The sequence below is a fragment of the Erinaceus europaeus genome, chromosome 11 (genome assembly GCF_950295315.1).
Source record: "Erinaceus europaeus chromosome 11, mEriEur2.1, whole genome shotgun sequence".
NCBI lineage: Eukaryota > Metazoa > Chordata > Mammalia > Eulipotyphla > Erinaceidae > Erinaceus > Erinaceus europaeus.
The window spans coordinates 15,421,811-15,448,826 of record NC_080172.1 but is presented as its reverse complement, the minus strand read 5'-3'; the positions used below and the strand labels follow the sequence as shown (position 1 = coordinate 15,448,826).

The window sequence follows — 27,016 nt, the reverse complement described above, 5'->3', positions numbered from 1 at the left end:
TGAGTTTCCATATGAGCAGTTAATTTATGACAAAGGAATCCAGAACATCAAGTGAAGAGAATCTTCTCAATAAATGGTGTTGGGAAAATTGGATAGTGACATGCAAAAGGACGAAGCAGAACTACCATAAGCCAAAAGTCAATTCCAAATCAAATACTTAAATATTAAGCCAGAAACCATAAACTACATAGAAGAAAACATTGGCAGAACTTTTTCATGATGCTTCTGTTGGAAAAGTCTTCAGAGATTCAAGTCCAACAAAAGGGAAAGCAAAGCACACACACACACACACACACACACACACACACACACACACTCACACACACACACACTCACTCACACACACACACTCACACACACACACTCACACACACACACACACTCACACACACACACACTCACACACACACTCACACACACACACACACACTCACACACACACACACTCACACACACACTCACACACACATACACTCATACACACTCACACACACACACTCACACACACACACACTCACACACACACACACACTCACACACACACTCACACACACACTCACACACACACACTCACACACACACACTCACACACACACACACTCACACACACACACACTCACACACACACACACTCACACACACACTCACACACACACACACACACACACACTCACACACACACACACCAATGAGATTACATCAATGGAAAAACTTTAGCACAGCACAAAGAACCATCATCCAAACTGAAAGACAATCTACTGAATGAGAAAACTTTTATACATTATATATCAGACAAAGGGCTAACAAAATATGCAACTTAGCAACAAAAACCAAACAGCTTCATCAAAAACAGGGAGATTGGAATAAATTCTTCACCAAAGAAGGTCTTCAGATGCCCAATAGGCATGTGGAAAATGTTCAAAAGGGCAGATTATCTGACAAATGCATTTTGACCATGAAATGCCACCTCACATCTGTGAGCATGTCACACATTAAAAAAGGACACGGATAACAAGTGCTGGTGAGGATGTGGGGGGAAAGGAACAATTCTACACTGCTAGTGGGACTAATTTGATCCATCCCTTGTAGAAAATGATATGGAGATTCTAGAAAACACTAAAAATGAACCTACTGTATGATCTGACAATTCTTCTCTAGGTGTTCATCCAAAGAACACAAACACACACATCTAAAGAGATCTAAGCAAATTCTATGCTCATTGTAGCATTACCTTTACTAGTAAAAATTTAGACATAACCCTCATGTCCAACTTCAGATGAGTAATTAAGGAAGTTGTAGTATAAATACACAATGGATCACAACTCCACTGTGAGAAAATATAGAATCTCTTGTGATACAGCTTGGGTGGAACTTGAAGGAATCATGTTAAATGAAATAAGCTGGAGTAAGAATACATACCAGGTGATCTCACTCACATGAAGGATCTAAGAAACACAGCAAAGGGTTGGGAAATGACTCATCTGGTTACTCACACCCATTACCACACATAAGGACCTGGGTTTGGAGCCCCTGCTCCCCACCTGCAGAATGCTTCAGAAGCAGTAAAGCAGGTCTGCAGGTATCTTTCTTTCTCACCCCCTCTCAGTTTCTCTGTCCAATCAAATATAATAGAAAAAGAAAATATTTCTAGTGCCAACATGGAGCCCCAGCAACAATTGGTGGCAATAAAAATAAATAAAAATTTACAAAAAGAAACAAAGCTCCCAGCGGGGGAGAAGTGTTAGGATGAAGATAAGTGGACTCTGCACTTCAGCTCCAGCAGAACCCAGAGAGAGAGAGAGAAGGAACAGGAGAGGAGGGTATATATGGAGGTAGCTATCATGCTATGAGTGGCTTAGAGGGACATATGGAGGTAGTTATGATGTCATGAGTGGCTTAGAGGGGAAGAGAGGATTGAATCAGAAAAAGAAGGGGCAACTATGTATAAATGTGGACAGATAGTTGTAGAGAAGATGGTTGGACCATGTCTACAACTTTAGGGGAACTGTGGTGGATTGCAGTGGGGAGAGTGAAGATTCAGAATTCTGGTGGTGGGAATGCTGTGGATTCAAAACCCCTGTCAACATGTAATTCTGTAATATAAAAATATAAAATAAGGGGGCCAGATGGGGGTACACCTGGTTAAGTGCACACACTACAGTGTGAAAGGACCTGGGTTCAAACCCCTGGTCCCCACCTGCCTGCAGGGGGAAAGCTTCATGAGTGGTGAAGCAGGGCTGCAGGTGTCTCTCTGTCTCTCTTCCTCTCTATCTTCCCTTCCCCTCAATTTCTCTCTGTCTATATCCAATAATAAATAAAGTTAAGAAAAGAGTAATTCCCTTTAAAATATCTACTGCAGGAGAGTTAAGTGGGTAGGGAGTCAGGAGTTAGAATAGGGCTAAGGACAAAGTGTTCGGTAGCAGAGGCAGAGGCTGCATTGGTGGAGGGTGTGGTGTGTTGATAGCTATTGTGAGGAGAGAGGCAACTGTGCATCAGTGACAACAATGATTCTGTAAATCAGTATTTCAACAAAGTGACAAACAAAACAAGATTAAAAAAAAAACTGGGAGTCCGGCGGTAGCGCAGCAGGTTAAGTGCACTTGAAGCTAAGTGTAAGGACCGGCGTAAGGATCCCGGTTCAAGCCCCCAGCTCCCCACCTGTAGGGGAGTCGCTTCACAGGCGGTGAAGCAGGTCTGCAGGTGTCTATCTTTCTCTCCCCCTCTCTGTCTTCCCCTCCTCTCTCCATTTATTTCTGTCCTATCCAACAATGACAACATCAACAATAAAAATAACAAGGGCAACAAAAAGGAAATAAATAGTTTTTTAAAAAAACTCTTTGGCTTCTCATCTGTCTTTCTCTGCTTCTTGAGACAGACATATGTTTCTGTCCATTTACATTAACTTATAATACAAGATATTTGTAAGACATATAATTTACAAATTACAGTTTATGTACATACTTTATGAGATCTTTAGGGTAAGTATCACTATTTGGGGGAAGAATAATAACTAAAGTTCAAAAAGGTCAGATTACTTGGTAGAAGCTACTTATTTCTTAAAATATTTTTTAAAATAGCATTTATTTATTTACTATTGGATAGAGGCAGAGAGAAATTGAGAAAGGAGGGGGAGATAGGGAGAAAGAGACAGAGAAGCCTGCAGCCTTGCTTCACCACATGTGAAGCTTTCCCACTGCAGGTGGGGACCAGAGGCTTGAACCCGGGTCCTTGCACATTGTAATGTGTGGGCTTAACCAGGTGCACCACTACCTGGCCCCAGGTAGAAGTTATTTAACACATCACTCCATGTCTATTCTACGGTATCTGGTGGTTGAACATCAAGAAATATAAAATATGTATACAGGGGCCAGGTGGTGGCACACCTGATTGAGCACACACACACTACAGTGTGCAAGGACCTGGGTTTAAATTCCTGATTCTCACCTGTAGAGGAAAAGCTTCACAAGTGTTGAAACAGGGCTGCAGGTGTCTCTCTGTCTCTGTTCCTTTCTATCTCTCTTTCCCCTCTCAATTTCTCTCTGTTTCTATACAATAATAAAATTTTAAAAATATTTTAAAGAACAATAAAAATAAAAACAATATGTATATAAAATGTATTTTCTCCACCTCACTATATTTGAGTAGTATAAAAGATAAGAATAAATAATTAGTGGTTAGAATATAACTTGTTACAGTAAGTCACACACGTTTCCATGTGTGGCACCCAGTATATGACTCCATGGATGTCATCTGGGTTCCTCTGTGGATGGTGCAGCAGTGCTAGAATATCACTATTCTCTTTACTTTTTAAAAATAAAGATAATTAAAAATAATTAAAAGATAATTAAAAATAATTTTTATTTATTTTCCCTTTTCTTGCCCTTGTTTTTTTATTGTTGTGGTTATTATTGTTGTTGTTGATGTAGTCATTGTTAGATAGGACAGAGAGAAATGGAGAGAGGAGGGGAAGACAGAGAGACACCTGCAGGCCTGCTTCACCGCCTGTGAAGCGACTCCCCTGCAGGTGGGGAACAGGGGGGCTCAAACTGGGATCCTAATGCCAGTCCTTGCGCTTCGTGCCACGTGCGCTTAACCCGCTGTGCTACCGCCCGACTCCCACTTTTTTCTTTGTCTCTTCCTCCACCCTCTCTCTCTTTCTATTCTCTTTATAGTGTCTTTCTTTCCCTCCCTTCCTTCCTTCCTTTCTCCCTTCCTTCCTTTCCCTCCAGGGTTACTGCTGGGGTTCAGTGCTTGTACTGTGAATCCACTGCTCCTAGAGGCTATTTTTTCCCTTTTGTTGCCCTTGTTGTTTACCATTGTTGTAGTTATTATTGTTGTTGTTATTGCTGTCACTGTTGTTGGATAGGACAGAGAGAAATGGAGAGAAGAGGGGAAGACAGAAAGGGGAGAGAAAGATAGATGCCTACAGACCTGCTTCACTGCCTGTAAAAGGACTAGGGGACCCCCATAGGTGGGGAGCTGGGGGCTCCAACCTTACGCAGGTCCATGCGATTCGCGCCACGTTTGCTTAACCCGCTGCCCTACTGCCTGGCTCCCTCTTTATAGTTTCTTTATTGTTGCTAAAGTTTCACCACTCCGAGAAGATTTTTTTTTTTTTCAGATAAGAAGTGAATGAGACCACCTGGAGGAAAGACAGAGGAAGAGAAGGAAAGAGACTGCCATGCTGATGCTTCCTTCAATGCAGTGGAAGCCAGGCTCAAACTCTGGTTGCAGTTAAACTGACCAGGTGAGCTATTTTTTAATATTTATTTATTTATTTATTGCATAGAGACAGAGAGAATTGAAAGAGGAAAGGGAGACAGAAAGAAAAAGAGACAGAGAAACACCTTCTGCCCTGCTGCACCACTTGTGAAGATTTTCCCCTGCAGGTGGGGACCAGGGGCTTGAACTCAGGTCCTTGCTCACTGTAATGTGTGTGCTTAACCAGATGTTCCAACACTTTTCCCCTCAGGTGAGCTATTTTGCTGGTGCACCCCCTAACCTCTCCAATTCTCTCTCAAAAGAAAAATAATAATAAAGCAAAAAAAAAACAAAACCTAGGGGACTCGGCAGTAGCACGCGGGGTTAAGCGGACACAGTATGAAGGGCAAGAATCCCTACTGGAGCCCTTGGCTCACTACCTACGGGGGAGGAGAGGTCACTTCACAAATGATAAAGCAGGATTGCAGGTGTCTATCTTTCTCTCTCCTTCTCTACCTTCCCCCGTCTCTCAATTTCACTTTGTCCTATCCAACAACAGCAACAGCAACAACAATGGTGGGGGGGGTGGCCGCTAGGAGCAGTGAATATTCACAGTGGAGGCAAAAATGAAATAAAATAAAATAAAGAACAAAAAAAATCAGTCTGGGTGGTGTAAGCTCATGCATAAAGTCCCACTACCAAATTAAAGTTTTAGACGCTGAGGACAATTATCGGTCAGCAAAAAGAAACAGAAACTGAATATCCATTTGAAAACTGATCTAACATGTCAACTGTTTTGTGGTGCTAGCTTCGAGGGCGGGTTAGGTCCCTGGTTGGTGTTAGTCCCTGTTCGATCTCCATTTCGCCAGATTAGCTTTGCGGGCGGGAGACAGAGACCACCAGGGACTCATGGCTGAGCTGAGAACGCAGTTCATTCACGAGCGGGGATGCAGTCCAACAACGTAATCACAACTCAATTCTGTCCTGTCTCTCCTACCTCCCTCCTGAGGCGGAAGAGTCAGGAACAAAAGAAGTACCTATGATAGGGGGCGGGGAGAAGGAAAAAGCAAAGCGAACCCACGAGGACTAAACCAAATGTCCCAGAGGCAGGGGGAGCGAGGGCCAAACCAATGTCCCGGAGCCAGGGGGGGTGCCCAGCCAACAGTGGACATGCAAACAGAACACACCACAAGCAACACAAAGCGAACCCAATGTGATGATAAAAACAGAAGGCTTCACAAGCAGAATCCAGAAGCATACCATCACTGTTTACTTTGTTCTACAACTGTTTTCACAGTGGAGGCTATACATCACACCTGTTCTAGTTCTTACAGACTTGCCTTTCCAATAACCACAGTGTACCACATCTTTTTTACAGGTAAAGCTCCAGAGTCTTCGAAAACCCAGGAGACATAATTAAAATGCAAAACGTGGTACCAGAAGGCACAAGGGAGAAAAAAACAACTCTTCAGTTTGAAAATGAGGGGCAGAATAAAGGAATACAGGACTTGAGAAGGAAAAATGAAGGCAGTTATAATCAAGGATGAAGCCAGGTTACAATAGGAACTTTGTTTGACGAGTACAGCACACGCACTCAAACTCATCATTACTAAAACCATATTCAGAGAAAACATTTCCAATCAGAGTTATCCCCAACACTTTAAAATGAGAGAACACCGTAGAAACAAAAGGGAAATTTCTGCAGTTTGTCTTAATAGCTCTGTCGGACCAATAAAAAGACTAATGAGGAAACAATGTAAGCCACCCTGTCATTCTTTGTCAAATAGAGTAAAAAGCTTATTGGGGGGGGGGGGTGAGGGAGGGCAAGACATTTCATCAACCCTGATGTTACTTAACATTATGACAAAATCTAATCAAGACAGTTTAAATACACACCCTGTCTTAGCTTTTGTATATTTGTTTCCAAAGTTAAAGAAATGATCTGGGATGCTTTGAAAATCACAAGAGGTATTCATTAGTCTCTGACTATCGACAAAAGAAGTGTAGTGATTTTTTTTTCTGAACTTTACATGGCTCTTGGATAAATCAATGATAGAGTCCCAGCTTCCTCTGGCTTCCACATGTTTATTTCAGGGTTTTCTGGTAAGACTGCTTTTCCACTCTTCATGAATAGTTCACGTACTAGCCTCCAATGGAAACAAAACAACATTTCTTATTACAGTTGGCTGTTGGAAAGAAACTGCAAAGAGAGGGTCTTGAAACAATTAGTCCTCTGTAACTGATTATTTAACAATGTGTATTTCCCAAGAGCTGTTTATCCTCAAAAGGATGCAGCCAAGACTAAATACGTATTATGTCTAAGCAGACACCTGCACTAAACTCTTCTGGATGCTAAATGGAAATTGTCATAGAAGAAAATTAAAAGATATGGAGTCGGGCGGTAGCACAGTGGGTTAAGTGCAGGTGGCACAAAGCACAAGGCCCTTTGTAAGAATCTCATTGGAGCCCCTGGCTCCCCAGCTGCAGAAGGTCAATTTACAAGCATGAAGCAGGTCTACAGGTGTCTTAGAACATAATCTTTCTCTTCTCCTCTAGTCTTCCCCTTCTCTCTCCATTTCTCTCTGTCCTATCCAGCAACAACAACAAGCACAACAACAAGGGCAACAAAATGGAAAAAAATAGCCTCCAGGAGCAGTGGATTCATAGCGTAGGCACCAAGGCCAGCAATAACCCTACAGGCAAAAAAAAAAAAAAAAAAGAAAATTAAAGGAGAATTAGTAATTCCCTTTTCTGTTCCATTTGCAATGAAACTGGCATCTTTTCTGTGAGCAAAGAAATATTTTCCTTAAAAATGATACCACAAGGATCATTTTAATTTGGGAAGATCTCTTCCTAAAAGAGCTTGAGTTTTTAAAACTGAAATTTTTAAAGACACCAACAATATATATATATGGAAGAACACAAGGGAAAGAGGGAGGGAGATGAAGGAGGACAGCAGAACACTGTTTTTCTATGTTAGAAAACTGCATTATGTGTCCAAGACACTCTAGTGGTCGCCTGTGAACAACTTTAAAAAGAAAAAAAAAAAAAAGAGAAACTGCTCTCAACTTTGAGTCTACTTATTTATTCCCCAGACATTTAGATGTTTAAGACACAGGACTAGAATGAAAATGATTTTAACCAGTTGACCTTAAATTTGAATATAAGCTGTGTATTATCAGCTACAAACTCCCTTTTCTGAAGCACAGAATGATTAAAAAACTTCCAGGGAACATCTCGAGACCAGATGATTATATAAATGAGCAAGTATAAGCCAGCTGCTGAGAGATGGGCAAACAAGACTCCAAAGAATGTGGTTTCATAACTCACATACTGAGAAGTGTCATATCCCAAACACTATGTAAAGTTCTGATCTCCTGCCATGTTATTATGCATTTGAGGAAGAATGCATTTCAGCATTTGTAAAGGGTCTTCTATGCATATGAATCCTCTCTGAAAATTTATTTTCCATCATCTTCAAGAAGCTCATGCTTGTTACTGCTGGCTATCTTCATTATCTTTCACTTGTAAGGAGGTTGCCATTTAAAATCTTTTTGATACAGTAAATGTGAGAGTCCCAGAAGAAAACTTGAAATAGTGAATAAAAACCTGAATCAGTCTGAAAATAAAAAAAACATATCTTAGAACATAATTCATCTAGGAACGATATGAAAACTGTTTAAGGGGTATGGTATATTCACACACAAACCCAAACAGCTACTGGTCTAGATAGAGCTGGAGGAGGTTCCTGGTAGCTTAAGCATTAGCCATCTATTTACCAGATGTCTGGATATTTTAGCTTAAGTGCCTGGAAGCTTGGGACATATGCAGAGAGTTTACCAGCAATTATTTCAACATTTTATCAACTGATGGGAATTCTAACAGTGCCTACCACCTGAGTATCAGACCTAGAGAGTACTCTCCGTGTTGCATATCTGTGAGTATACCTTAGTTATAACTAAGTCTAACTGGACTACAAACAGTTGAAAAAGTTGTAGTCAGGCAGAGCCAAGATGGCAACTTTGAGACAATATACCTGGTGTGAGCTCCAGAAAAAAAGCAGCTTTAAACCTGGGATTCTCTGGAGAAGGTAGGGTATTTGGGCCATCGTGGAAAAAGACAAGGGGTGGTCAGGGTGATACAAAAAAAGAGTGTTATAACCCACTCTTGGACTGGCAAACAGAGGTGAAAAGGACAAAGAAAGGAAAATCTTTTGCCTATTTCTGAACTCACCCTTCCCCTCTACCAGCAACCAAGCATAAGATACATAATAAAGTTTTGTAGACCCTGTAAACTCAGAGAAATAATAAGTGTTTCTTAGTGCACATGCCTTTTAGGACTGATTCACTGAACATCCATGTGTTCAGGAATGTACCAAATACTATGCAATAGTGATAAATAGTGATTAAAAACTGTTACTACCTCACTAATACCATGTGTAGATGGGACTCATTAACTATTGGGTTGGACATTTCAACTGAATTTTCCCAACACCATTTGTTGAAGAGAACTTTTTAATTCCTAGTGCATGATGGTGGAGAAGGACCTAAGCTGGGAGTGACAGTATTTTGCAGAAAATAAAGAAAATTTTACACATGTACCAACAATCGTATTTACAGCAAGCTATTAACCCAACTGAAAAAATATATATATATATATATTAGGTTGAATATTTCTAGAGTTTTAAATTCCTTAAAGAAAAAGACCACAACAATTTTTCTCATACCTCCCCCGAAATATAATTTATGTTCATAGTTCTCTTTTATTAAGTAAACCTTCATAAGAGTTCAATAAATATTTTCTTGAATGTATAACTTATAGCTTACATTGGTGACTATTTTAACCGGAGGCTCAATTACATTAATTCACTGCTCTCTGGTTCAGTTACCGATTTCAGTTGCCCAACTTTTATTGAGTCTCATCAATTTCTCTCCAAGCATTTAACTTCCTGTTTATCTTCGAATCCTCCATAGTTTGTTTAGTTTCTCCTGCCCAGATATTGCTTTTTCTATCTTTACCTCAAGCTTTCAATCCATTCCTCTCAAGAAATGTCCTTGATGCTCAACTTTCAGGGATAAAAGAAGGTATAAAAAGTGAATTCTTTTTTTTAAATTTCTTTATTGGAGGATTAATGTTTTACATTCAGCAGTAAATACAATAGTTTGTACATGCATAACATTTCTCAGTTTTCCACATAACAATACAACCCCCACCAGGTCATCTGTCATCCTTTTTGGATCTGTATTCTCCCCCCATCCCCACCCCCACCCCCACCCCAGAGTCTTACTTTGGTGCAATACACCAACTCCAGTTCAGGTTCTACTTGTGTTTTTCTCTTCTGATCTTGTTTTTCAGCAGAACCAAAGTATTCGTACATTCTGTTAGGTAATGCCGAGCGAAGCTGAAGCTGCTAAGACGATTAATAAAGCCACACAGGTGTACCCATGCTGCCACTGCATCACTAATTTGGTAAAAGAGAAGCGATGCTGGAGGATTCACCTCATCCCTCTTGGTGTATTTTAAAGAAGTGCTTATTTTCTGACAGGGAGACTCATGCCCACTCTGGCCTGGCTGAGCCAGTGCCAGTGCCAGGGACTGAACGGGGGTGGGGGGGTGTTTCAAGAATGATAGTCCTGTAGTCTGTCTGCTCAGGTTTCTTCCCCAGTTCTTTCTTTTATTGTAAGTGATATGTAATAAATCTTTTTTAAAAGTGTGAATTCTAATTGTTCATAGTTTTAGCTCCATAGAAGTTTTTTATAGTCACATACCATGCTTCCTTTCTCTACCTTCAGATATATAAGCATCTGTTTCTCTCTCTCTCCTATCTTTCTCATTAATAAATAAAATAAGATAAAAATTTATAAAAGTATATGAAAGATCCCCCCCAACTGGTTTCACTTGATTTAAAGGCTAAATTTCAATATCTATGTTTAGGATGTTGCACTAACTTTACAAGTGCAAAACCTTTTAGTTCCTCTTTCCTCAACCTCCTACTGAGTCTAGAAAAAAATCAATCACTTTTGCAGGCTAAAGTAACATGGTTTTTCTGCCATAGAATACCCATCACCACACACACACACACACACACACACACACACACACACACACACACACACACCACATTTAAAAAGTATCGGTAGGCAGCATAAACTAGAGGATATGTAAAGCGTATGAATTAAGTATATCAAGTCGAATAAGGTCCCATGTCCATCCAGAGAGAATACTCAGGAGTTGCAAATTACTACTATGCAAGTACTGTCAATGAAAGAAAAAACAGAAATTCATTTCTAGGTGAAATTTCTCAATTTTAAGAAGGTTATGCCAATAAAAGTCCCAATTATTCTTCTATGTACCACTGAATGTCCACAACTATAGAACTTTTGTAGGCTAGCTGCTTGTGTCTTACAGTAGACCATAGGGATTCAAAGATAATCAAGACAAGGTCTCTGACCTGAGCTGTTCATTCCTGTGGCTCAGTCAAAGAACGAGCACCTAAGTTCTAAGGAGTCTACCTATAAGCATCATGAGTTTTGTCATATCGGTAACTGACTTAAAGTCAACTCTGTCACAAAAGAAGAAAAAAAAAGAAATTGAGATAATATTTGATTTCATTCTGGTGGCTTTAAAATATCTGATATCAAACTTCCAGTAAGTTGATCACCAAAAGCAATGCATGAAATTATGAATGAATGAATGCCTTAAAAGACAAGTGCTTTGTAGGTATAATACACAAAAATAAATCTATTTTGTACAGTATTGGCAGATTCAAAGCCTTTCAACAGATTTTAATTTATTTTAATCTATCAGTGCTCAAATAGTTTGGTTTTATTATTATTATTTTATTACTCAACTCATGTGAGACAGAAAGAGGGCTTCATATGAGAAAGAGAGAAAACGAAGCACTACACTGGCCTTAGAAATCTCAGACAGGGAAGTCCTGCACTAGCTTGTTTGCTGAAACCAACTCGCTCTACTAGGTCATCTCAAATATTCTGTACATTGAATTGTGTTATTAATTTTTCATACTGCTTTTAAAAATCTTTAAGTTTTACTCTCACTACAAACTTCCCTCGCAGCAAATTAGTTATGCAGTGAAAAGTGTCATCTGCAGAGAAACTATGGGACATAGTTAGCAATGGGCAGGAAGAAATAGGCCCTCTTCTCAGCTACAATCTTAGTATGTTTTCTCTACACAAGCTTCCAGCAAAATGGTGGTCAAAATAAAGACTACTTTGAGGTCTCTTTGGTAAATTCAAGGGAATATTTTAGTCTAGGACAGACCTATTCACTTTGGAAAATAAGGAAGATGATTTCATTTGTTCCATTTGATAATTTCAGGGTGCAACTTTTTCCCATTTAACAAAAGCACTAAATATGTCAGCTTTCATTTTTGCCACAGTTATATAATTTCTAGTTACACTATCCAAGCACTCTCACAAAACTAATTTCAGCTGGGCAGTGCCAGAATAGGAAGATGTCAATCACTTCTCAGAGAACCAAAACACTGTCCTTGAACTAAGTACCAGATACTAACAGGGGATGGCTTGAATATAACTGCCTATTTCACTCCTCAGTTCATCTAACTGCAAAACACAGCCAACATCCAAGTATGTGCAACCATCCAAGACATGGATTCCATGTCTTCAAAACTTACAAACATCAATTTAGGTGAAAAAGAAATAGGGGTTTGACATGAAGGAGGGTAAATGTTTTATGTCTTCCCTATCTGAACAATTAGCAATAATAGAATTCCAATGACATTTCAAGCTTTAGAGATTTAACCCCTCGCTGTTTTAGTCTATGAATTGGTGTGGTATTATTCAATGTGTGAGTCCACATTGGCTCTTTCATAGGGAAACTCCATGCTTTGTGTTCACCAGGAAATAATGTGCTGCCAGTAAGTAAAATGCAACGGAGACTTACCTGAAGACTATTGAAAATGACAAAGAGGACCAACATCCAGAAGTGTCTGTAAGCCATATGCAGGCCTCCCCAAAGCCATGTCACAGAAATCAGGGCAAAGAGGTATAAAATCAGCGGAATTTCTAGAAATCATAAAAAAAAAAAAAAGTTTAGTTTTAGGACAGCACAGTCATACATCCACAAAACTGTTTTTGGTTTCTTCTTCATGATACTTGTGAAGCTTAAGTACTCATTTTGTAAGAACACCCTTGGAAATCCCAATCTTGTGTCAGAGAAGAGACCAGCAAAGGCACATTGCTGAGTCCACAATCTTTCTATTTTGCCAGTAAGCAGGGAGGGTAGGGATGGGGGTGGGGGACTGAGAGCTGTTCTTCTCCTAGACTACCATCTGCTGGACTGTTCTGGAACTGTCATAAACAATTGTAAGAAATCAAGTTTCAGTCCCAAGGATGTAAATCTTAAGTATAAATCTTAAAAGGATCTCCACCAAACAATGGTAGGCAGCAATGTACTCGCTTTTTTTTTTCTTAAAAAAAGTCTGCAAAAATGTGTGTGTGTGTGTGTGTGTGTGCGTGTGCGTGTGCGTGTGCGATGAGAAAATCTGTACTTTCATCTTCTGACTGAGAAGACATTAATTTTATAGGTTAAGAGCTAAGGGAAGTGGTGATCTACTACTACTGTGGATGTTATCCACAATTTTCTTTTATTTATATATTTATTTATTTATTTTTATTATTTTTTTTCCCTCCAGGGTTATTGCTGGGCTCCGTACCTACACCATGAATCCACCGCTCATGGAGGCCATTTTTTCCCCTTTTTGTTGCCCTTGTTGTTGTAGCCTCGCTGTGATTATTATTATTGCCATTGTTGATGTTGTTCGTTGTTGGATAGGACAGAGAGAAATGGAGAGAGGAGGGGAAGACAGAGAGGGGGAGAGAAAGACAGACACCTGCAGACCTGCTTCACCGCGTGTGAAGCGACTCCCCTGCAGGTGGGGGGCCGGGGGTTCGAACCGGGATCCTTATGCCGGTCCCTGCACTTTGCGCCACATGCGCTTAACCCAGTGCGCCACCGCCTGACCCCCCTGTCCACAATTTTCTCATGAATCTTGTCTCAATATTTTTTCAGTATTTTCAGTATTTCAGAATTTTTCAGGGTCAAAGAGGGCCACTGCCCTCCTCACATGTCTCTGCTATTTGGGTAATAATTATCTTACTTTAACTACTTAAGTAAGAAAAGAAAAATATCAGGCTGAGGAGACAACATAATGGGTATGTAAAAACTTTAATGTCTGAAACTCTTGAGGTCCCAGGTTCAATCCCCAGCAACACTTTAAGCAAGAAATGAGTAGTACTCTGATCTCTTCCCACCTCACAATAAAATGAACATACACAGAGTAGCAGTCACCAAAAGAATGTTAAATTTTATAAAAATCTTTGTTTAATGAAATCATAAAATCTGATACAATGCCAGAAAGCTTTTATTTTTCCTTCTTAGTACCGTAAATTTAGGAAACTAAAGGACATGAGTATTTTCCATAAACAGCTAGGAAACACAGTTTCAAAATTTGGCTTGCAAGTTCTTTTGGGTGTTTATAGCTAAACTAGTATTTTGTAATGCTAAAAGTCAGTGGAAAAGAGTGCATTTGTGATTGACCAGAAAGACCAAAGGCCCATGTTAGGCCTTAGCACTCCCAGTTAGAAACTCTGTTAAGAAGAAAGCCAGTCATGAATGACTCGGTACATTGAACAACAGACTGGGGCTGTTTTTTTCTTTCTTTCTTTCTTTTTCTTTCTTTCTTTCTTTCTTTCTTTCTTTCTTTCTTTCTTTCTTTCTTTCTTTTGCAATACAACACAAATTAAGGCATAATTTCTGATGAAAGAACATATCCAGGCCATATCTGAATTTTGTAGCCTGAAGTTTATAGAAACTTGGAAGTGGTTCTTTCAGGAAAAAAGAAAGACATTTTATTTGTTTGTTTATTGGTTTATTTATTTATTTATTTGATAGAGCAGAGAGAAACTGAGAGTGAGGAAGAGTTAGAGAGGAAGAGAGAAAAAGAGAGACAAGAGACACCTGCAGCGCTGCTTCACCAGTCCTAAAGCCTTCCCTCTGCAGGTAGAGACCAGGAACTTGAACCTGGTTCCTTGTGCATGGTAACACATACACTTAACTAGGTGCACCACCACCCAGCCCAGAAAGGCTTCTTTAAAAAGTACAGGCCTAGGGAGGGGGTGGTAGCATAATAGTTATGCAAAAAAATTTTCATGCCTGGGTCTCCAAAGTTCCAGGTTCAGTCCCACCATGGGCCAGAGCACAGCAGTACTTTAGTGTCTCTCTCTATCTCTTTCACTCTAAAACATTTTTATTTATTTATTATTCAATGAGAGAGATGCAAAGAAAGAAACCAAAGCACTGCCCAGCTCTGACTTACAGTGGTGCTGGGGACAGAAACTTGGACCTTTGGGGCCTTAGGCATAGCTATTACTCTGTCCCCAACCCTAACCTCTCTCCCTGCCCCGCCCCCATTCCCTCTCTCTCATTAAAGCAAAACAAATAAAATACATTAAAAAAAAAAAATCCACATCTGAGAGAGAGCAACCAGGTTGTCTGCCCTACCATGTGTAGAGAGAGCCCAGGCTCAAACCAAAGCGCCAAATAAAGTTCTGGTGCTGAGATGTCTCCTCTCACCTAGCTCTCTCGGAAGGAAAAAGTAGCCTGGAATAGTGGAATTGGCCATACATAAGGTAAGGCTCAAATGCATGCATACATACATACATACAATTCAGTAAAGTATAACTAGGTATAAGGTCTTGGAAGGGGCTGGTACAAGTGAAAGCCCTGAGAACCTGCATTACATTGTCTCTGTGGATGGTCTTTTGCCTTCTTTGGGACCTGCCCAGGGGAACAAAGAGAAGAGAGAAGGAGGGGATGCTGGGAGTGTGTGCTGCCGCTGTGACATTATTGTTTAAAACAGCTACTAAGTATACTTGGTCGATCAAAAACAAATGTTCCTTTTAAGAAAAATCATTTTAGCTTTATATTTGCTCAGCTGACACAATTGCTGAACTATAAGTAACTTATTTGTTTGTTTTCTGTTTTAGTCAGTGTTCATCCAAACAAGCATTTATAATAGGCAATGTTAGAAACTTTTATTTTGGAGGGTAAATTAGTTAACAGAAAACATAATTATTTCAGGGTTCTCAAAAAAAAAAGAAGCTCCAAAATCACAGTATTACTTCAAAGTATAAGGGTAGCTGTATGAACGGCTATGCTATTCAGAATACATAAATTCTTGTACCTCCACAACAAAAAGCAACTGGTTTAACTCAAAAATTGGCAAGGTACTTGAATAGATATTTCTCTATAAGATAAGGGGGGAGAATGCATTGGATCGACCTTGTCGTGGTGCATCCCGTGAGTACCCATTCATTGGGGAAACTGATGATCCTTCCTAGCCGACTGAATCCACATGGATCCTAGTCACTTTCAAAGCCAGCAACAAGCAGCTCCTGACAGCTTTCAACCTGACCTGTTGACTGGCTATGGAAGAAGGGCAAACGCCAGAAGAAGAAGAATATAAGATAAGTGGTCAATGAGCACATGAAGAGATATTAAATATCATTAGTCATGAAGAAATGCAAATCAAAATTGCAGTGATATACTCACTATGGTATTCAACTATAAAGCAACTAGAAGATAATACATGCTGGCAAGAATGAAGAGAATTTAGAATCCTTGTACACTGCTGGTAGGTGTGTGTAACAGTGGAGTTCTTATGAAGAACTGTGCTGTGGGACCTCAGAAAATAAAACATAGAATTGCCGTATAATCTGCCACTTCAATTCTACATATCTAATCAAAATAACTGAAAGCAGAGACTCAAATATACAGAGACTTATGTACCAATTATAGGTGAATGTCTAATCAAAATACTGTATATACCTATAGTGGTACAATGTGATTCTGACATATATATGTATATAAACTTTGAAAGCATTATTTAAAAATTGGTCCAGACACAAAAGTACAAATAAAGTATAATTCTGTTGAGATCAGCTGATGATAGCAGGTAAATTTAGAGACAGAAAGTAGAGCAGAGGTCACCAGGGAGAATGGAGAAATACAGTGATATTGATCACAGGTACAAAGTTTGTTTGACATGATGAAAAAGCACAAACCTAATGGTGATGATGACTATGTACTTCATCCCACTGATTTGTACACATTTTTAAAGGTGGCTAAGATGGCAGATTTAATATCATTTGTACTGTGCTACAAATCAGATAACTGTCTGTGCCCCAGAAAAGGCAAACAAACTACTGTCAAGATGAAGTTCCACTGGGGGTGGGGAGTATCAAATCTTTAAAAGTACTTCATTTAAATACGCAAATTAGCAAGGAGTCATTTGAATATGCAAATTAGCAAGGAGTCACTAATGTGAAAAACAAGGTAGTTTGGAAAAGGTTTTAGTGGAAGAAATTACTTGTGGCAAGACAAAGACAACAGCAGGTGAATATGTCATTTCAAACTCTCATTAAGAGGGGCTACTTATGGAGAGAGATCCCATTGGGAAGGTGTAGCATCTCTTTGTTTTTGGTGAAAAAATGATTTCAATGAATCTAATTGTCACTGTTTTAAAGAAAGTACAGGGTTCTTTATTATCTCTTTTCCTTGTAGTGGCAGTGCTGGCTTTTATTGTTATGCTCCAGTAATAGTGACTACGGCTTTATTATGGAAATCTCACCTCATTTACATGAGGCTGAAATTTATTCTGTGTTTACAACCACTGAAGTACTTGTTTTAATTTTACCTCACTGACCTTCTGATTCTAACAATCTAATGTGCTACTAAAGCAAACTCATCAATGTAAAACAAAGGACACAACTGTGAAGTACTGTGGATTTAATACACTTGCTGGGTCTCTTTCCAGGAATAGGTAGGCATTACTTTTTAATTGGGAGGGACAGGGGAGGTAATTGGAAAGTAAGGTATCAAACAACTTTATTCTTGAAATAAAAGCTTTTATCTTGAGATGAAAAAGACACAGTGACAAAGAAATTTCATGGAACTGACCCATTTCTTGATGAGAATATTGTGTATTTGAGTTAAGATAGGAAAACTTAACAAACTCCACAATCCATGGAATTCACCAGTTTTCTCAACAACAAGTAAACATAAAGTCATAATCAGGCACGTTTTCCATAGCACTGCCAAGTCGGCATTAGGATAACTTGGGTGGAATGGATAGTAAACTCATGGACTGGATTTGCAAATTGTTCATAGAAATAGTCTGCATCTCCTTTGGGTAGCTTGGATTCCTAAAGTCTCATGTGTAACCAGTTCTGTATTTGGTTTCAATTTCCTTTTTCAGGATTTCAACACATCCCCAAAAGAACTCTTGAAAACTTTGGCTAACAGGGATAACACTCTATCCTGTGACGCCTGTATCTATGTCAGTCGCAACTGTTGTGGCAGTTAAGAGTTTGTGTATCCTCACTCTGTGTGAAGTAGTAAGTATGTAGCCATTTTTAATAAGGTGAGCACTTTAGAATCAATAATTTACAAATAATTGTCTTTTTTCCTTCAGGTAGAGAAAGAGTGGGGAATGAACCTCCCACCTCCTCCTTCTCTCTCTCTTTCTTCTCTTTTCCCTCATTCCTCCTTCCCCCTTCCTTTCCTTCTTTACTCTTTCTTTTCTCTCTTCCTTCCTCTCCCTCTCTCTCTCTTTCTCTCTCTTCCTCTCACTAGGGATATTGCTAGGACTCAGTGCCCACACCACAAATCCAGTGTTCCTAGTGGTGGCCATTCCCCCCCCCCCCCCGCTTTTTTTTTCTGTTATTATTTGACAGGACAGACAGATACTGAGAGGAGGGGAAGATAGAGAGGGAGAGAGTCAGATAACCACCTGTAGGCCTGATTCGCAGTTGCTGGAACCCTTATTTCTGCCACGAGCCATACAAAAAAATATCAGTTTAAAAATTAGAACTTAGCAGGCGGTGGTGCACCTGGATAAGCACACACATTACAGTGCACAAGGACCAGGGTTCAAGACCCTGGTTCCTATTTGCAGGGGGAAAGTTTCACGAGTAAGCAGCGCTGAAGGTATCTCTCTGTCTCTTTCCCTCTCTATCACACTCTTCCCTCTCAATTTCTCTGTCTCTAGCCAATAATAAATAAAAGTTTAAAATAAATTAGCACTTAATGCTACTATGAATAAAAAGTTTTGGTTGCTATGGCAGGGTCAGAGCCCATGATTTTGAGGGCTGTATATGGCCCATGGGTAGGACTTACCCACTACAGGAATAAAGGGGAAGAAAACACAGAGGGAGAGAAAGACACAGAGAGAAGGAAAGATACCGTAGCACCTCTCCATTGACTGTAAAGTTTCCCCTTTACATGATTCTCCAGTGTAGACTTTGGGGGCTTGAACCTATGTCCACATGTATGGAAAAGAGTGTGCTCTGTACACGTATGCTCATAGCAGCACAATTCATAATAGCTAAAACCCGGAAGCAACCCAGGTGCCCAACAACAGATGAGTGGCTGAGAAAGCTGTGGTATATATACACCATGGAATACTACGCAGCTATTAAGAACAATGAACCCACCTTATCTGCCCCATCTTGGATGGAGCTAGAAGGAATTATGTCAAGTGAGCTAAATCAGAAAGATAAAGATGAGTATGGGATGATCCCACTCATAAACAAAGGTTTAGAAAGAAGAACAGAAAGGTGAACTCAAAGCAGGATTTGACTGAATTTGGAGCAGGACACCAAAGTAAAAAATCTCTGGGTTGAGGGCAGAAGCTCAACTTCACTGGGGGCAAGGGGCGGGGGTGGGTGGCGGCAAGGATTGGATGGGACACAGTCTTTTGGTGGTGAGAATGGTGTTTATATACACTCATATTAATTCTTCCCTCCCTTTTTTATACTACACTATACTTTTCTATTCCCTCCTACTCTATTTTAACTGGTGACAATGACAGTCACCATGTGTTTTGATGGACAATTTGTAAACCTCTGCTCCAGAAGATAATTTAGGCTCTAGAAGGTGGCAAGCAGGTTATTTTAAACATAAGGTTGAAACGTTAAACACAATCACAGTGGGGGCTGACACCTGGTTCCTTCTGACATGGATTTGCCCTGAATTTTGCAGACACATGAAGGAAGCAAGTTTGATTTGAAAAGATCTATATATGTGATACCCTGGACCTACAGGCAGAGAAGAGAATTAAAACTAGCTTAAATATATTTTACATGGATACTGGAAAGAATGGAAGCGAATTCTCAGAGTCTCAAGGTCTGCTGAGAATTGAAAGAATAACTCAACTCAGGACTCCCTTAAAAACTAGAGGATGGTTTGGTGTCAAGCCTATTTTGAGTGTGATTTATTGGGGTTGAAAAAAAAAAGTGGCACAAAGATAGAATTATGGTCTCATCTTGAAAAAGTTATATATATCATTTTCAATTTGCAGGCTATAATTTGGAACCTAAAGAGAGTAATCAGTTTGGTTGAGACATCCAAGTGGACCTTGCATGAGCTGTTATTAGAGTAATGCCATCTAAGCTCCAAAGTTGCTTAGACAATATCCCACTGCAGAGGATGGGGTGGGGGAGGAGATATGTCTGTGATTCTTAAGGAAATAATAAAATGATTTTTTTCCTGACAAAAAATTTCTTAAAATTACAGTACAGAAATGATCATTTGGAGGCTCACTAAACAGCTCACCTGGAAGTTGCCAAATTTGCCAAGCATGTGACCCAGCTGTGAGCCCAATCATATTACACTGGGGGCAATTTTGCTGCTACAGGACGCTGTCTGTCTGTCTGTCTGTCTGAAGAACTCATCCCAGAGCAGTGGAAACCCAGATATAACATAAATTATTATCATTTGAATTGGTCAACATAGTAATTTTCTGTGTCTTTCATAAATATCTCTTAAAATCTCAAAATAGTGACAGAAGGTTTTAGTAGATCAGAGTCCAACACTGACATAAAGTCAGTCATCTGAAGGATCAAAGCCTGGCTTAATCTGCCTTTAATTACATTAGCAGTCAGTCAGTTGTTAGAGGGTTCAACACACTCATCTCAAGGCATGCTCAGACAATCAACTGCAATTTTCAACATACTTGCTATTATAATTCAATGAAATGTACAATGCATCTTTCAGTCTGTCTATGTCTCTATTTTGAATCCTACTAGATGGTCTCATGACTTTAGAAATTAGGTTACTGTGTTTTTGGCTCGAATAGCGAGTTATGTATTATAGATAGTGCGATAGCATATCACAAAGCAGTCATGAACACTTAATAGGCTCAAATTCAACACTGAAGTCTCGAGTTAATTCTGACTCAGTGTCTCAGAGAAATTAATCAAGATAACTGTATGTGTGCAAGAAAATATTTTTACAGTGTGTTAAATATGTCAGTTCCCAGAACTTGTGTCTAGTAAACCCTCAGGCTGGCTTAGTGCCAGCTGACCTCAATGTTTATTTCCTTTCTTGAATTCAGTTCTCTAGCTATATTATAAAACTATCACAAATTAAAATTTCCATTTAATTTAAACAGTTTTTGATTGCCATGCTACTATTCTGAGAAGTTCCTTGAATTAAATAATGTGGTTCCTTCCTGTCAATATGATTGACTGAATTTCTTTTCTCAGCAGTTATCAGTTTATCATGGCATTTTTTTTTCTGGTCTTGAAAAATATTTTGGTAGTTCCCAAGAGCTTACAGGATATTACTTACTCTATTGTTATGTAAATATATATAGAGAGATAATACCAAATCCATATACCGAGAGGTTTTTAGAAATATACAGACCAGGGGAGTCGGGTGGTAGCACAGCAGGTTAGGCACAGGCAGTGCAAAGCACAAGAACCAGAGTAAGGATCCCAGTTCGATCCCCTGGCTCCCCACCTGCAGGGGAGTCACTTCACAGGCAGTCAAGCAGGTCTGCAGGTGTCTGTCTTTCTCCCCCCCCCCCCCCGTCTTCCCCTCCTCTCTCCATTTCTCTCTGTCCTATCCAACAATGACATCAATAATAACTACAACAGTAAAACAACAAGGACAACAAAATGGAATAATAAAATAAATATTAAAAAAAGAAGAAATATGCAGACCAGAAAGCTGTCAGATATCTTAGGCAAAAGCTTATCATCACCCACTTAAACAATGGCACAGTACCCACAGAAATGGAAGTGAATTTAAATTGGCTGTTCTCACTCTGAACTTTGGATCAAATCCTTTCAGAGAAAAGGGAGGAAAATAACTTTATTAAGAAAGACAATAACTAGGGGCCCTAAAGACAGCTCACCAGGTATGGAGATTGCCTTGATACACAGTCTAGATTTGAGTCCCAGCACCAAACAGAAGGTGCTGGAGGAGTGGAGCTGCCTGTGGTTATCTTTCCTTCTCTATGTGAATGAAAAAGTGGCCGGATGCATGTGTGCTGCTCAGGGTTTACAAAATAGATAAATAAGTAAGTAAAGAACATTAAAATAGAAGGCAATCCCCATATTGAATGCTATGTGCATGATCTAGGGAGAAGGAGACTGAGCAGACACTGGCATCCACATGAATGTTATTTGTGTTCAGGTAATCAAAGTGACTTGAACAAAGTGATAAGTGCCCATTAATAGAGCTTCAACGATTTCTTTCTGTATTTGCTTTTCAGTGTCACATGTGAACCTTAAGCTTTTAAGATGCTAGTTATAGTTCTCCTCCCTGTATCATGTAGAATTTAATTTATTAATATTATGCTGCTTCCCAGGTTTCTGATACTGGTAGTGATACTGGTCTCTCTCCTCCTTTCCTGTCGATTCCTGGCTGTCCCTATCCAATAAACAAAGATAATAAAAAACATTCAAGAGTAATTTACTTTCTTGAAAGCTGTTGATACCAAGTTTGGTCATTTGCCTTCTTCAAACTCAATTAAAAGAAAATGATATATTTTCACATATGAACCCTCAGCCAATTAAAGAGTTTGAAATGTGGATTGAGGTCGGAGATATGTAGTCTGACTCTGGAGTGAGGTGGTGGGAATTGTGTGGAATTGTATCTCATCCCACAATCTTGTCAATCACTAATTATTTTTTTATTAAATCACTAATAAAAAATCAATTAAATATAATCTAAAAGATTTCTGAGATGCAGAAATGACCTAGTTAAAAATGCTCAGCCATGGCATCATCTCCCCAGACAATAACTTGGATCCATCTGCTTATCAGATTTCAGGCTCAGGGAAAAAAAAAAAACTAGTATAGTCACAGGCCCTTTGGAATATAACTAAATTATGCCTACTAGCTATCTGCAAAACGGAGACCTCCTCCCCACCCCAACTCTTCATCTGCACTATGGTTTTGTCAGTGTTTGCTTTTTATAAATAAAAATAAATAAATAAATAAATTTAAAAATGCTCAGAGTAAATCAGTATCTACTGCAAAATAGCTCTAATAAATGGTTAAAAAAAGATGAAAATGGGGGGGATCGGGCAGTAGCACAGCGGGTTAAGCGCATGTGGCGCAAAGCGCAAGGACCGGCATAAAGGATCCCAGTTCGAGCCTCCGGCTCCCCACCTGCAGGGGAGGTGCTTCACAGGTGGTGAAGCAGGTCTGCAGGTGTATATCTTTCTCTCCCCCTCTCTGTCTTCCCCTCCTCTCTCCATTTCTCTCTGTCCTATCCAACAACAACAACATCAACAACAATAATAATAACTACAACAACAAAAACAAGGGCAACAAAAGGGAAAATTTTAAAAAAAGGTGAAAATTGTGTTCAGGTCATTAGAATGATGACTAACAAAATTGTTTAATGAATATACCATCTCAGGGAAGAGCGAAGGGAAGTAACTGAGAGTGAAAATAAAAGCAGGAATGAAAAAAAATACAGTGAGGGAGACAGAGAAAGGTGTGAAGAGGAAAATGGTGACTTAAAAGAGATGATGTGAAATAATAAATAACCACAGCACTAGGAATGGGGAAAAAGGTGGTAGGAGCAAAAAGCACATTTAAAAATAGGAAGAATAATTAAGCAGGAATATAGGGACTTTGAAGTGCAGGAAGGAATAAAAATATTTTTAATATTCTATTGGTTGAAAAGAGTGGTGCACTGAAACGTTGTAAAAAAATAGGATCTTTTATGAGGCAGATAATTTTGATTACAAGAAGGAACCAGAACAAGTTCTTTAAATCAGAAGAATGTTTTTAAATCTTGTAAACTTAAAGTATCTCTAAATAAAGAGAATGCCAGCACATAATATGAAAAGTATAGCAAACCAAGAATGGAACTTGGGATGCCGTCAGTTAGAAAGAGTCATGACAGGGAGCAGGCCAGGAGTCACACCTGGTTAAGTACATACATTCCCAACTTCACAGATCCAGACTCAACTCCCCTACCCCCATCCCAGGGAAAAACTTCACAAGCAGTGAAGCAGGGCTGCAGGTGTCTCGCTCCCTTTCTGTTTCCCCTTTCCCTCTCAATTTCTCTTTTTCTCTATCAAAAAACAAAAGAAAACAAAGTTTCCTGGAACAGTGAAGTCTTTGTGTAGTCACTGAGCCTCAGAAATAACCTTGGTGACATTAAAAAAAAAATAAGAAAAGAGTCTCAAAGTATTATAGAACCGCCATGTTGATCTGAGGCTTGTAGACCAGGTCAAGGGGAGACACAGTGTTTTCAATGCAAAAAAAAAAAAAAAAACTTCAAGATAAAAACAGCTTTGAGGGAGTCGGGCTGTAGCGCAGCGGGTTAAGCGCAGGTGGCGCAAAGCACAAGGACTGGCATAAGGATCCCGGTTTGAACCCCGGCTCCCCACCTGCAGGGGAGTCGCTTCATAGGAGGTGAAGCAGGTCTGCAGGTGTCTATCTTTCTCTCCTCCTCTCTGTCTTCCCCTCCTCTCTCCATTTCTCTCTGTCCTATCCAACAACGACAACAAAAATAATAACTACAACAATAAAACAACAAGGGCAACAAAAGGGAATAAATAAAATAAATATTTAAAAAAAATTTTTAATAAAAAAAATAATAAAAACAGCTTTGAACAGATTTTTTCCCTCTACCTTCTAGAGAAGTTCTATGCATAATTTTTGACAATCATTTTAGAGAGATACATTTAAAAAAATCAGAAATTGTATTTCCAAGTCCAAAAGTGAACAGAAGACAGCAATCATGCATTTAAAACTGAAGGAGCTCTTAGCTCTTAGATCAAAGTAGTAAATGTGAGTGACTGTTCTATGCAGCTTTCAAAGAAACAGAAAGTCATGTTTCATCAGTAAGTTTCCTAGGGTAAATAAAGGATTTGGAGAATGAATGTCCTTTAAAAGAGTGAAGCATGCCAGAAAACTTAAAATTGAAATCTTTTACTAGTTTAAGGGAAGCTCTCCCCGCCCCCATGGTGTAAGCTTTTAAGAGACTCAGCCTATGGTCTGTGCATTAAAAAGTTTGAGACATTCAGTCAATTTTCCCCCTCTCATATTAGTTAAATAGTGATTTATACAACTACAAGTTAATAGGCGTGTACATAAGCACCCTTCCCACCACCAAAAGACTTCATCTCATCCCATCCTCCCCTTTGCTTCCCCCCCCACCCCCCCAGTGAAGCCAAACATCCACCCTCACCTCTTTTTTCCATTTTTATTGGAGAGTTACTGGTTTACAGTGCAGTTGCTGGCACAGGTGAACAATGGCCCTGTGCATCATGAAACAGGGGCCCATGGTTCTATCCACCAGCCCCCCTTTCTCTCCTTCCCCAGAATACTTTGCTTTGGTGCAATACTCTGCACTCAGCCCAAATTTTGCTTTGTGATTTCTCTCTCTGTCCTTATTTTTGTTTCACCTGTAAATAATTCTTTATTTACATTCTTTGTCTTTGTCTTTTTGTAATTATTTCTTGATGACTTCAAGTTTCCTACAAGATGAGGCAAAGGATATATATGACTTCATCGTTTTATTTATTTTTATATTCTTTTTATATTTATTTATTTATTTTCCCTTTTGTTGCCCTTGTTGTTTTTCACTGTTACAGTTATTATTGTTGCTGTTATTGATGTCGTCGTCATTGTTGGATAGGACAGAGAGAAATGGAAAGAGGAGGGGAAGACAGAGAGCGGGAGAGAAAGATAGACACCTGCACACCTGCTTCACCACCTGTGGAGTGACTCCCCTGCAGGTGGGGATCCGGGTGCTCGAACCAGGATCCTAACATGGTCCTTGCGCTTTGAGCCATGTGTGCTTAACCCGCTGCACTACCATCCGACTCCCCATCATTTTATTTTTAATCAGAGGGACCGATACAGAAGAAGATGTGAAGGAACAGAGCACTGCTCTGCTCTGGCTTATGGTGGTGCTGGGGATTGAACCTGAGATTTCAGAGCTGCAGATATATATTTTTTTGCATATCCATCATGCTGTCTCTTTATCCCTCATTTTTAATGTGTAGATGCCACCATGTTTTAGCTACTTGTCTGTCATTGGGCATCTGGGTTGCTTCCAAGTTTCGGTTACTATAAATTATGCTGCAATGAACATAGTATGTGTAAATCTCTTCTGATAGATGTTTTTATTTCCTTTGGGTAAATTCCCAGGAGAGAAATTGATGTACCATAGGGTAGGCCCATTTCTAGTGTTCTGAGAAGTTTCTTTTTTTTTCTTTCTTTCTTTCTTTCTTTCTTTCTTTCTTTCTTTCTTTCTTTCTTTCTTTCTTTCTTCCTTTTTTTTGCCTACAGGGTTATCGCTGTGGCTCTATGCCAACACCATGAACCCACTGCACCTGGAGGCTATTTCCCCCATTTTTGTTGCCCTTGTTGTGGTTGTTATAGCTCTTGTTGGATAGGACAGAGAGGAATCGAGAAAGGAGGGGAAGACAGAGAGGAGGAGCGAAAGATAAGACACCTGCAGACCTGCTTCATCACATGTGAAGCGACCCCCCTGCAGGTGGGGAGCTGGTGGCTGGAACTGGAATCCTTATGCGGTGTGCGCTTAATCCGCTTAACCCTCTGCACTATCGCCCTGCCCCCACAAGTTTCCAGACTGTTTCCCACAAAAATTGGACCAATTTACACTCCCAACAGCAGTGCAAAAGTCTCCTTTTCTCTCCATCTACTCCCCAACATTTGTTGTTTCTATCCTTTATTGTATCACTTTAAATGATGAACTCAGCAAGTGCTAATGGATTCAGTTGTATTGTTTATGTACACACTTATCAGAAATCATGTCATGAATTTGTTTATGTGGGAAGTAGTAGGGCTCTCTCTTTATTCAGCAGTTTAAGGATGGCTATTTTTTAGTTAGTATGTATTATATTTATTTATTTATTGGATAGAGATAGCCAGAAACTAAGAGGGTGGGGAGAGGGAGAGAGGGAGAGACAGACACCTACATCACTGCTTCACCACTT

At 39.6% G+C, this 27,016-nt stretch overlaps 1 protein-coding gene across 1 annotated transcript in view; it reads right to left on the bottom strand.

The window, feature by feature from the left end:
* The window catches only part of ADGRV1 (adhesion G protein-coupled receptor V1), a 561,037-nt gene that overhangs the window by 55,839 nt on the left and 478,182 nt on the right, over positions 1 to 27,016 (bottom strand). Inside the window, exon 87 of the mRNA XM_016186350.2 lies at positions 12,625 to 12,746. Within this exon, the coding sequence (XP_016041836.2) occupies positions 12,625 to 12,746 (122 nt within the window). The remainder of the gene's footprint in view (positions 1 to 12,624; positions 12,747 to 27,016) is intronic.